This window comes from Narcine bancroftii, chromosome 2, assembly GCF_036971445.1.
Source record: "Narcine bancroftii isolate sNarBan1 chromosome 2, sNarBan1.hap1, whole genome shotgun sequence".
In the NCBI taxonomy this organism is placed as follows: domain Eukaryota; kingdom Metazoa; phylum Chordata; class Chondrichthyes; order Torpediniformes; family Narcinidae; genus Narcine; species Narcine bancroftii.
Genome location: NC_091470.1, coordinates 364,713,524 through 364,725,676, shown reverse-complemented (window position 1 = coordinate 364,725,676; position 12,153 = coordinate 364,713,524). Strand labels below are relative to the sequence as shown.

The window sequence follows — 12,153 nt, the reverse complement described above, 5'->3', positions numbered from 1 at the left end:
AGCAATCAGGTGATAATACTTGACTTGAAGTTGTTTATTTCTGGTCAGCACTCTTCAATTTGAAATAGATATTCCAATCAACCAATTGCAGCAAGGAGTGTTTGGAAGCTTCTTGTTGGTTGTGGACCAGTCTTATTTGACTTGGCAAGCAGATAGAGCTGTACTCAGATCTCTGCCTAAGTTCCTCCCCAAGGGGGTCTTGGAATTCTTTGTTATACAGGACTTACAATTCCCTGCTTTTATCAAGCCCCCACATGCTTCAGAAGTGCACCTTAGATTCCACTTTGCAGATGTAAAAAAAGATCTGTTTTTCCATCAACAGCTAAATTCTTATGAAATTCAAGTCCACTAATTCAAATCTTATGGGGCGAGGACCCTTGGAAATCCTGCCATGAATTTGGGATTAGCAAACTAAATTGTTCACTTTACTGGTACCATCTGTGACTGCCTGAGTGAAGTTGAGCTCAACAACCAAATGCAAGGCTAAAAAAAGGCTTAGTTTAAATGAATTATTTCAGAAGATATTTATGAAATGTTGCTTGAGATAGTATGTTAAAGCACACTAATTGGCCTTGGGAAGAGAGGTCATGAATTGAAAAGGACTGCTAGGCATTTTTTTTTCAAAAGCAATAATCATTTAAATGAAATATTTTTTAAAAAATCAATAATCCTTCCCCGACTCTTCACGATGCCGATTTTAACCCCTTTGATGCCATTTACTGGAAGAACTTAAGAATCAAAATCAGAATTTATTATCATGATCATGTTACAAAATTTGTGTTTTGCGGCACCGTCACTGGACAAATGTTAATATGCACCACCTTACAAAAAAATAGTGCAAGAAAAAGGCAGGGTCAGTGTTCATTGTTCATTCAGGAATCTGATGGCAGAGGGGAAGAAGCTGTCCTTGCGCCGCTGAGTGCTTGTCTTCAGGTACCTTTTTCCTGACATGGCCTGAGTGGTGGGGGTCCTCGAGGATAGAGGCTGCTTTCTTAAGACACCACCACATGTAGATGTCCTTGACGGAGTGAAGACTGGAGTCCGTGATGTTCCAGCTCGAGTTAACAACACCTCTTGAGTTTTTTTCTTGTCCTGAGCATTGGCACCTCATACCAGACACTGATGCAACCAGCCAGAATGTTCTGCACTGTACACCTATCGAGATTTTAGATAGTCTTCAGTGACATACTGAATCTCCTCAAACTCCTCACAAGCTATAGCCACTGGAGAGCCATCTTCGTGATTGCATTGGCATGGAGGCTCCAGGACAGATCCTCGGAGATGCTGACACCCAGGAATTTGAAGTTCTTGATCCTCTCCATTGCTGAGCCCTCGATGAGGACTGGTCTGAGTTCTCCTGACTTCCTCCTGAAAGCCACACTCATCTCCTTGGTATTCCCAATGTTGAGGGCAAGCTTGTTGGTGTGACACCACAATTAGCTGATCATTTTCCCTCCTGCACGCTTCCTCATTGCCCATTTGTGATTCTGTTGACATTTAATAAAAGTTCTCATCAGCAATGATAACCATTATGCAATTGAAGAGAGAGTCTTGCATTTCTTCAGAACATTCCTTGCCCCAAAGCACTTGATAGCCAGTGAAATCATTTAGATATCTTATCTCTGATGTAAGGTGGGCCACACAGCAGCTAATTTGTGCAGAGCTTGCTTCCACAAGAAGCACTCTGATTGTAACTAGGTCATCTGTTTTTACTGATGTTCACTGTGGGACCAGTGCACCTTTGGTCATAGATATCAGGGAGGACCCTTACCACCCTGCATGCAGCATCTTCCAGCTACATCCATTGGGAAAAAGATAGAGAAGTATCTGAGTCAGAACCACCAGGCTGAGGAACAGCTTCTTCCCAAGGGACGTGAGTTGATTTAATGACTGCTAAAACAATTCTCTGTGACTCTACTGCAGGGCTTCTCAACCTTTTTTTTTCCACCCACCATCGGTGCTCTGTGATTAGTAAGGGATTGCTTAAGGTGGTATGTGGGTGGAAAACCACAGTTTTAATCATCCCTCATTAACTCGTTATGTGCAGGGTTTCAGAACTCCAAAGGAAATGGGCCAATGACAATTTTTCTCAAGCAAAATACTTTAATAACAATCAGGTCTAGAACAGTGATTCTCAACCTTCCCTTTCCACTCGCATACCATCTGAAGCAATCCCTTACTAATCACAGAGCACCGATGGCGTAGGGACTACATAAAGTGGATGTGAGTGGAAAGAAAAAGGTTGAGAAACACGGGTCTACTGTTTATTAGAACCATGGACTGTTTATTAGAATCATGGAACACTACAGCACAGAAACAGGCCCCTTTGGCCCTTCTAGTCTGTATCGAACCATTTGTTTTTGCCTAATCCCACTGACCTGCACTCAGTCCATAACCTTCCATACCATTCCCATCTATGTACCTGTCCAAATTCTAATTAAATGTTAAAATTAAGCCTGCATTCAACACCTCAACTGGCAGCTCATTCTACACTCCCACCACGCTCTGTGTGAAACTTCCCCCTCATGTGCCCTCTAAACTTTTCCCCTTTCACTTAACGCATGTCCTCTAGTTTATACCTCACCTACCCTCAGTGAAATAACCCTATCTACATTTTCTCTGTTCTATCCCCCTCATAATTTTAAATACCTCTATCAAATCTCCCCTCATTCTTCTACACTCCAGGGAATAAAGTCTTAACCTGTTTAACCTTTCCATCTAACCCAGTTCCTGAAGTCCGGGCAACATCCGAGTAAATCTTCTTTTCACTCTTTCTATCTTATTGATATCCATCCTCTAGTGAGGTGACTAAAACTGCACACAATACTCCAAATTTGGCCTCACCAAGGTCTTATACATCTTTACCATAAGATCCCAACTCCTGTACTCAATACTTTGACTTATGAAGCCAATATGCCAAAAGCTCTCTTTACAACCCTATCCATCTGTGACGCCACTTTCAGGGAATTATGTATCTGTATTCCCAGATCCCTCTGTCCTACTGTCATCCTCAGTGCCCTACCATTTACCATGTTTTTTTCTTTCTTGGTTTATCCTTCCAAAATGCAATACCTAACACTTGTCTGCATTAAATTCCATCTGGCATTTTTCAGCCCATTTTTCCAGCTGGTCAAGATCCCTCTGCAAGTTTTGAAAACCTTCTGTGCTGTCCACAACACCTCCAATTTTAGTCTCATCTGCAAACTTGCTGATCCAATTTACCACGTTATCATCCAGACCATTGATATAGATGACAAACGACAATGGTCTCAGCACTGATTCTTGAGGCACACCACTAGTCACAGGGCTCCAGTCTGAGAAGCAATCATCCACTACTACTCTCTGGCTTCTCCCATCCAGCCATTGTTGAATCCAGTTCACTACTTCACCATGAATACCTAGTGTCTCAACCTTCCTGATTAACCTTCCAAATGGGATCTTATAGACAACATCCACAGCCTTTCCTTTGTCAGCTTTCCTCGTAACCTCCTTGAAAAACTCCATAAGATTGGTTAAACACAACCTACCACATACAAAGCCATGTTGATTATCCCTAATCAGTTTCTGGCTATCCAAATAATTCTATATCAGATCTCTTTGAACTCCTTCCAATAACTTACTTACTACTGACATCAGGCTCACTGGCCTAAAGTTTCAGTACTTTTGGATCTTTTTTTTAAGCAACGAAGCAACATGGGCTACTCTCCAATCCTCTGGCACCACACCCATAGCTAAGGACCATAGTAGCATAGAATGCTACAGCACATAATACAGGCCATTCAGCCCTTCTAGTCTGTGGTGACCATTATTTTGCCACTCCCATTGACCTGCTTCCATTCCATAACCCTACAGATCTCTTCCATGTATCTGTCCAATGTATTCTTAAAACTCAAGATTGAGCCTGCATTCACCATACCAGATGGCAGTTTATTTCACACTCCCACCACACTCTGAGTGAAAAACTTTCCCCTAATGTTCCCCCTAAACCTTTCACCTTTCAGCTTAAAACTATGACCTCTAGCATTTATCTCCCTCAATCTAAGAGGAAAAAACCTACTTGCACCCACTATGTCTATCCCTCTCATAATCTGTTAAACCTCGATCAAATCTCCCCTCATTCTTCTTCGCTCCAAGGAATAAATTCCTAACCTGTTTAACCTTTCCCTGTAACTCAACTCCTGAAGACCCGGTAACATCCTAGTAAATCTTCTCTGCACTCTGAGAAGCAACTATCCACTGCCACTCTCTGTTTTTTTAAAAATATTTCTGCCAGAGCCCTTGCATTTTCTACACTGGCCTCCCTTAAGGTCTGAGGGAATATCTTGTTAGGCTCTGGGGATCTATCCAACCTTATTTGTTTTAAAACAGCAAGCATTTCCTCCTCTTTAATCTATATAGGTTCCATAATTCCCTTGACTCCCTGCCTATTTCCTGAGTGAATACTGATGAAAAAAAGCCATTTAAGATATCCCCCCATCTCTTTTAGCTCTATACATAGCCAATTACTCTGATCTTCAAGGGGACTGATTTTGTCCCTTACTATCCTTTTGCTCTTAATATACCCGTAGAAACCCTTAGGATTTTCCTTCACATTGTCTGTCAAAGCAGACTCATGTCTTTTTTTTTACCCTCCCTGATTTTCTTGAGGTTTTTCTTCCATTTTTATACTCCTCAAATACCTCATTTGCTCCATGTTGCTCATACCTGCTCGACACATCTCTCTTCTTCCAGAGCAGATCTCCAATATTCCTTGAAAACCAATGAGTGCTAACCTTGCCTTTAATCCTGACAGGAGCACACAAACTTTGTGCTCTCAAAATGTCACCTTTGAAGGTCCTCCACTTACCTTGCACATCCTTGCCTGAAAACGACATCCCCAATCCACACATTTCCTCAAAATTGGCCTTTCTCCAATTTAGAATCTCAACCCGAGGCCCAGACCTATTCTTCTCCATAATTAACTTGAAACTAATGGCATTCTGATCACTGGACCCAAAATGTTTCCCGACACATACTTGTTGTTGTGTCTCGTTCCCTAAAAGAAGATCCAGTATTGCATTCTCTCTAGTTGGTACCTCTATATATTGAGTATTTATTTTAACTTATGTACATATGTGCTTGCACCCACTATGTGGGTATATGTGTTGTATGTCTGTATTGTGTTATGCCTGTATGCGTGTTTGCACTGTGTGCCAGAGAACGCTATTTCGTCAGGTTGTATTGGTACAATCAGATGACAAATAAATTGAACTTGAACTTGGTATGTCCCCTGCAGATCCTCATAATAGTGCTGTTAGACTTTGAGGTGGAGCACAGAGATCAACTGTTCAGTGTCTCATTTGAAAGATAGTCCCTCTAAAAGTTCCGGACTGCCTGAGAAAGTCAGATTTGATTATGGGTAGCAAAAAAAGAAACCTTCAATGTATTCTTAAAGAAAAGAAATATTCCTTTATATTGTCATTGTAAATGCATCCATCTTAAGGAGAAATTTAACAGAGATTTCAACAAACCAACGTACGAATTAGAAACAGGAGAAGGTTGCTTGGCCTCTTAAGCCTGCCTTACTGTTTAATAAGATCTCATCGATCTGATTGTAACTGCATTTTCCCTCTGCATGCTAACCTTTCACCCTCTTTCTTATCAAATATCTATCTACCTCTGACTAAGAATATTTAGAAACTTTCCTTTCAGTAACCTTTGACGAAGAGAGTTCCAAAGGCTCAAGACCCGAGAGAGAAAAAGAAATTGCCTCAACTCTGAGTGAACGATCACCTATTTTTAAACAGTGACCCCCTCGTCCTGCATTTCCCCACAAAGGGAAACAGATTGCAGAACTTCCTTCATTTTTGAATTATTCTCAATGGCTTTCCTCAAACTACATTCTTTTTCTAAATTGAGAAAATTGGACACCTGTTTTGCTGAATAATATATTAAGTTATATTGTTTGACTGACTTTAGAGGGAATTTTACCATAATTACCTCAGGAGATTGGTCAATTGTTGGGAAGTTAAATGGTAAAAAGAGCAATCATATGAGGTGAAGCTGGCCAACATCAGGGTCTCCCTGACATGGGACGGGATGTGGCGTTCTGCTTCAGGAAGATGAGATTATATTTCTAATGCTTTAAGGCGGCAGGGTGCTCCAGCATCAGGACAACAGCAAAAGCAAAGCAAGGACAATTTTGAGCAGAAAGTAACAGTCTTTACCCCTCTGCTTATTGCGAGGAGAGCTTCCAAGACTCCCCCAAGCTACCACGCCATTAACTTAGACGTACAGAAAGTAACAGGCCCCCGGCCCACAAGCACGTGCCATCCAAATACACCAATCAACCTACAATCCCCGTACCAGAGCACCCAGGGGAAATCCACGCAGACACAGGGAGAACATACAGATTCCTTACACACAGTGCTGCATTCGAACCGGCACTGTAATAACATTGCGCCACCCTCTACACTAACTGAGCCTCCCTTAATACATCACCTGAATCAATAGCCCTTGATGTTCAGGAACAGTACCTTCATAGGTCATAGATTGAACTTTACTGCAGCTAAATAGGCCCTTCAGTCCAATTTACCCATGCTGGTCATTGCCCATCTGAATTGGTCCCAGTTGCCTGCATTTGGCCCATGTCCCTCCACACCTTTTCTATCCATGTGCCATGTTGGAATGTCATGTAAATATTGTAAATGTACCCAACCACCACTTCCTCTGGCCGCTCTTTCCATATCCCTACTGCCCTCTGCATGCTCCTCAGGTCCCTTTCAAAGCTTTTCCTCTCACCTGAAACCTATGCCCCCTCACTTTACACTCCCCTGCATTGGGATAAAGGTGGAGATCACCTATTTTTCTGAGCCTCTTGACTTTACAAAGCTCTGTGAGGTCTTCCCCTCAGCCTCCTGTGTCCCAGGGTAAACAAGCCCTGCCTAGCCAACCTCTCCATCTCAAGCCGATCAGTTCCCAGTTGTATCTTTGTGAATCATTCCTGCATCCTTTCCATCCTTTAAGTTTTTACATACAGCACAGTAACAGGCCAGTTCGGCCCACAAGTCTGTGCTACCCAATTAACACCCCATTGACCTACGGTGGAAGGAAACTGGAGCTCCTAGAGAGTACCCGTGCAGACATGGGGAGAAGGTACAACTCCTTACAAACAGCGCGGGATTCAAACACTGGTCCCGATCACTGGTGTTGTAAAGGCACTGCACTAACTGCTACGCCAATCGTGCTGCCCCTTTCCTCTATGGCCTGCCCTGACTTCTCCCTTCTCAGCAGGACACCAGGCCTGTGAATGGGGGTGACAAGAGAGTGAGGAATGTGTTGAAACTCCATAGCATGAACAGTAACTTGGGCCTCTCTGCCCCACTAATTCACCTTTCCTGAATCCCTTCGGTGAACATTTTGGCCTGAGTCTTGCTTCATTTTCGCCTGCAGGAAAATGGAATCTCAGAGTTGTATGTGATGTCATGTATGTATTCTGACAATAAATCTGAAATCTGAGTTATTAAGATGTGTCATGTTTATGTGATATTAAATTTAAATTAAATTTTAAATATAAATTTAGACGTACTGCATGGTAACAGGCCCTTTTGGCCATGATCCTGTGCAACCCAATTGACCTACACCCCCAGTATGTTTCAAACGGTGGGAGGAAACCAAAGCCCCCAGGGGAAACCCACGCAGTCACTGGGATACGTACAAACTCCTTACACACAGCGTGAGATTCGATCCCCAGTCCCAGTTGCTGGCGTTGTAACAGGGTTGTTCTAACTGCTATGCTGGGTAGGTGACCTATCTGATTTAATTGCTTGAAAATAATGGAGTTATGTAAGCTTATTCAGAGAATGAATAACATTGCCATTTCCATTTGTCTTTTTATCAAGTATTCGACGTCATCAAGAACGACGGGCAATTTTAACACCAATTTTGACGGATTTCACTGTGCGGTTAACAGCTGCCCCTGCCATTCTTTTCAAAAAACAACTCTCACCAGAAAATACACAGACTGAGGTCAGTAATGTAAATTTTAATGAGCTCATACCTTTAGCAATGGTAAAATGGCCCATTTGCCATCGATTTTCTCCATCCATTAAAGTTGTTTCAAAAGCAAAACAAAAACAATCTGCTGGAGGAACTCAGCGTGTGTGGTGGGGGAAGAGGAACTGTGGATAAGGGCGGCACAATTAGTGCAATGCTGTTACAGCACCAGCCATTCGTACCGGGGTTCAAATCCGCGGTTGAGTATAACGTTCTCCCTGTATCTGCGTGGGTTTCCTCCAGGTGCTCCAGTTTCCTCCCACCTTTCAAAAACATACCAGGCGAGGGTTGTTGGTCAGTTGGATGTAATTGAACAGCACAGGCTTGTGGGATGAAATGGCCTGTAATCATGCTGCATGTCTAAATTTAATTAAAAAAAAAACCATTTGTGTTGAAACCCTTCATTGTGGTTGAGGGTGGAGAGGAAAGATAGTCACTTTAAAGAGGGGATGGGAAGAGGTGAGACGGGCCAGAAGTTGGTGGGTGGATCCAGGTGGAGTGAAGGATGAAGGGCAGGTAAAACCTGCTGGAGAAAAAGGGTTGAGTTGGGAGCCAAGAGGGTGGGGTGCGATAGGTGGAAGCAGGCAATGAAAGCAGGAAATAAAGGGCAGATGGAGACACCTGCTGGAATCTGATTGTGATAATGGGGGCAGGTAATGGAGAGATGGAACCAGACAGGGAGGGGAAATCTGGTGGGTGAATGAAATCAGCAGGGAGGGTAGAAAGGTGGGTCTGGGATAGGGGACAAAAATGGGAGAGGAGGTGAGGGTTACCGGGTATTTAAAATTGGAAAAAGTAATTGTTCATATTAGTCGGAATAAGTGGTAACATTCTTGGGTTTACACTGAAACACATCCTGGCAATGGAAATATCCATGAATGAAAAGGTTGGTGTGGGAATAGGAAGGGGAGCTGAAATGACATGCAACTGGGAGGATGTATGCCATTGCTTCTACTTCTCTTGTGTGTTAACTAAAATTCTTCTCTCTCCAATCTCCTACGTTATTGATGTTCCTCTGGTTCAACCCAATTAGAGATGCTTGACTTTAGTTATTTAAATTTTGACATGGCCCTTCCGGCCCACAAGCTTGTGCCGACCAAATTCACCACTTAACCTACAACTGGAGTACGTCTTTGAAGGGTGGGAGGAAACCAGAGCATCTGATGGAAATCCACACAAAAACAGGGAGAACGTACAAGCCCCTGACAGAAAGCACCAGATTCGAACCTGGGTCACTAGTGCTTTAATAGCATTGCGCTAACCGCTACACTAATCGTGTTGTTATTCAACCATTAGTGGCTAGTTGCTTGGAAATTCTTTCCCGAAACTTCTCTTTTTTTTAATCCCATCATAAACATCTCTTAAAACCCACAGCATTAATCAAACATTTAGTCATTTGCCCTCAGATCTCCTTAAGTGGCTTGATACCAAATTTTACTTGTTTACATTGCTATGAATTCTCTCAGAATTTTACCAACTTGATGACAAGCCTTAAATGCAAACTGCTAAATAAAAGATATTTCTGGCTTGAGTAAGATGAAGACTCATCAGTCAGTTATTCAGTTAGTTTCTAATGTCAGGAGAAACATAAAGGCTGGAGATACTGGAATCCTGAGTTCAGCAGATCAGATAGTACCCATAGATAACCATGGTCAGTCAATCGACGCTGTGTGCATTTTGAGATCCTTTGCTGTTGTTTCTAATCGCATCCAGTTCAATTTACAAAGAGTCGCTCTTGCTCTTCGAACGTGGAACAGACTGAAAGAGGTCAATGGAAATATGATATTCCTGCCTGAAAATCCAAGTGTGATTGACTGGGGCAGAGACACTGAGGGAGCAGTTCAACATTTCAAAATAGATATTGAAGAGTTTTTCATAACTAAGATTGTTAAAGAATTACAAAACTAACATGGGTACATGAAGTCATGTATCACCTATGAACTGACCAAATACAAGAGTAGGCTCGAGATGAACGAGCTTTGTGACGATGTAAGTATTCCCTCAAGTCTGATGAAACTTTCTCTGAACCAGTGGAGACCACTCTTGTGTTGACTTGGATTTACTACTTATTTGTATGTGTGTCACATGTAAACTTGAGACATAGAACACAGTAACAGGCCTTTCTGCCCCACAAGCCCAATTAACCTACAAGCCCTCTGCATTTTTTTTGAGGATCGGTGGAAACAGGAGCACCAGAGGAAACCCACGCAGACATGGAGAGAATGCACAAACTCCTTACAGACAGCACCGGATTCGAACCCAGATCACTGACGCTGTAATTGCGTGCTAAACCGCTATGCTAACTGTGCTACCTTCGAATTTTATTTTGATATTCTTGTCTTGAAACGTTCATATGGCTCCACAATGCAGGAAATCAGATTGTTTGTAATTTATGAATGATACCTTTGCAGGAAATAGTTGTGTGCGGCCATTCACTGGAAGTCAACATTACCACAAGTCTGGATTTCTTCCTCAGCGTAGCCCAAGTACGACTCCTACAGCAACTGGTGCAAGCCAATATGTTCGGGGTGGACGTGCCAGACCAAACAGCAGAGGTAATCTCACACCTGATTTCAATTTGCTTTCTCAATTTTTTTTCCAATTTTTGGATTACCAGTTCCAAAGGGGAAAATAAAATTTCAACATGAGGACAAAGGAAGGACAATGTCATTAAAAATAAGTCTGTAACATACACAATGCAACAGATTAACAGAATCACACAATGAGCAAACCCAAGCCATTATAGCCCATGAGTGATGCTGAATTTACAACATAGCAACAGTTCATTCAGCCCAACAGGTCATTCAGCCCAATTGCTCCGCGCTACTGTTTATGATTCACGTTACGCTAAAATTCACGAAAAAACTTCAACCACATGTAACTTGCCTGCGGCTCCAAGGTTTTTCAAAGCCCAAAAAAAAGCACCAACTGTTGGCAAGAACTCAGTGGGCTGAACAGCATTTTTGGAGGGAAAGGAACTGTTGACATTTGAGGTCTCAACTCGAGCCGTTGACAGTTCCATTCCTCCCCCTCCCCCCTCAGCATAGATGCTGCTCGACCCGCTGAATCCCTCCAGCGGTTTGTGTTTTTGCTCCAGATTCTAGCATCTGCCGTCTCTTGTGTCCCTTTGAGTCACATGAAATCTGGTTGCCAGCATTTCAAAAGCCAAGACAAAGAAACAGGCAACAAAGGGGAACCCTGTTGAATGTTCCAATGGAAATATGATCTCATTAGGGACAACTGATGTATGGAGTTGGGAGGTAAACAATGGTCTTTTAAACTGTAGTTGACATTTAAAAAAATGAAGAATAACACAGATTATGCCTTGTAGAATATCGCATTACCATCTCATGCTATGTGTATGGTTTTCTTTTGGAAGCTAGAAAGTGCTTGGGGATTCAAATCGGACAGTTCACACCAATATGGTCCGCAGATTGTGGTGTTGAACTTTAATTGGAAGGGAGAAGTATTTCTGAATTTTCGGACCATGAGTACTTTTTTTTGTCAATCAATAGTGTATTTTTTGGCACATTTAGTGCTCATTTAAATATTATTTCTGAGTGTATTTTCTTACTTTGTCGTCTGCTGACCCGTTTATCCCTTATAAAACATCGTACTTTGTTATGAATTTCAGAGCTGTAGCCAGATTAATTTTCCATGGAAGTAACCTTTCTTTGCCCATGGAGCTTAAAGAAATCTCTCTGCCTAAGTGATGTCTTTCTCAATAAAATGCTAGCGTGGATGTTCTAAACGCACAGTTGGTAGAAAAACGGAAGTTTTTCCATGTATAGCCAATATTTATTCCTCTCTCAGCACCGTCAAAACAGATCATGTGCACTCTATCTTTTGGCTGCTTGGAGAAGCTTGCTGTGTGCAAATTAGCTGCAGCACGTCTGCATTCTGTAACACTACTTCATGGGCTGGAGAGCATTTTGCGGCAAATTTTAGTCATGAAAGGTAGACTTTGTACGCAGGTCTTACATTATTTTTGTTTCTTGGTTTTTAATCTCCATCTTTTTCTGTTTTGATTTTTTAATCCACTAAAAATCTTTTAATTTGGCTTGCCAGTGATATTTTTACATTTTGACATTTGGGGGAAATTTAGAGGAAAAGTCACCT

The 12,153-nt window shown here is 42.1% G+C and overlaps 1 protein-coding gene across 7 annotated transcripts in view; it reads left to right on the top strand.

The window, feature by feature from the left end:
* LOC138755825 (intermembrane lipid transfer protein VPS13B-like) overlaps positions 1–12,153 on the top strand; it is a 1,263,706-nt gene that overhangs the window by 963,485 nt on the left and 288,068 nt on the right. For all 7 annotated transcript variants that reach the window (XR_011352575.1, XM_069922506.1, XM_069922508.1 and 4 more), the window contains 2 exons: positions 7,881–8,007; positions 10,446–10,589. Coding sequence is in view for 6 of the 7 variants with exons in the window: in XM_069922506.1 (XP_069778607.1) it covers positions 7,881–8,007; positions 10,446–10,589 (271 nt within the window). In the remaining variant the exon portion in view is untranslated. The remainder of the gene's footprint in view (positions 1–7,880; positions 8,008–10,445; positions 10,590–12,153) is intronic.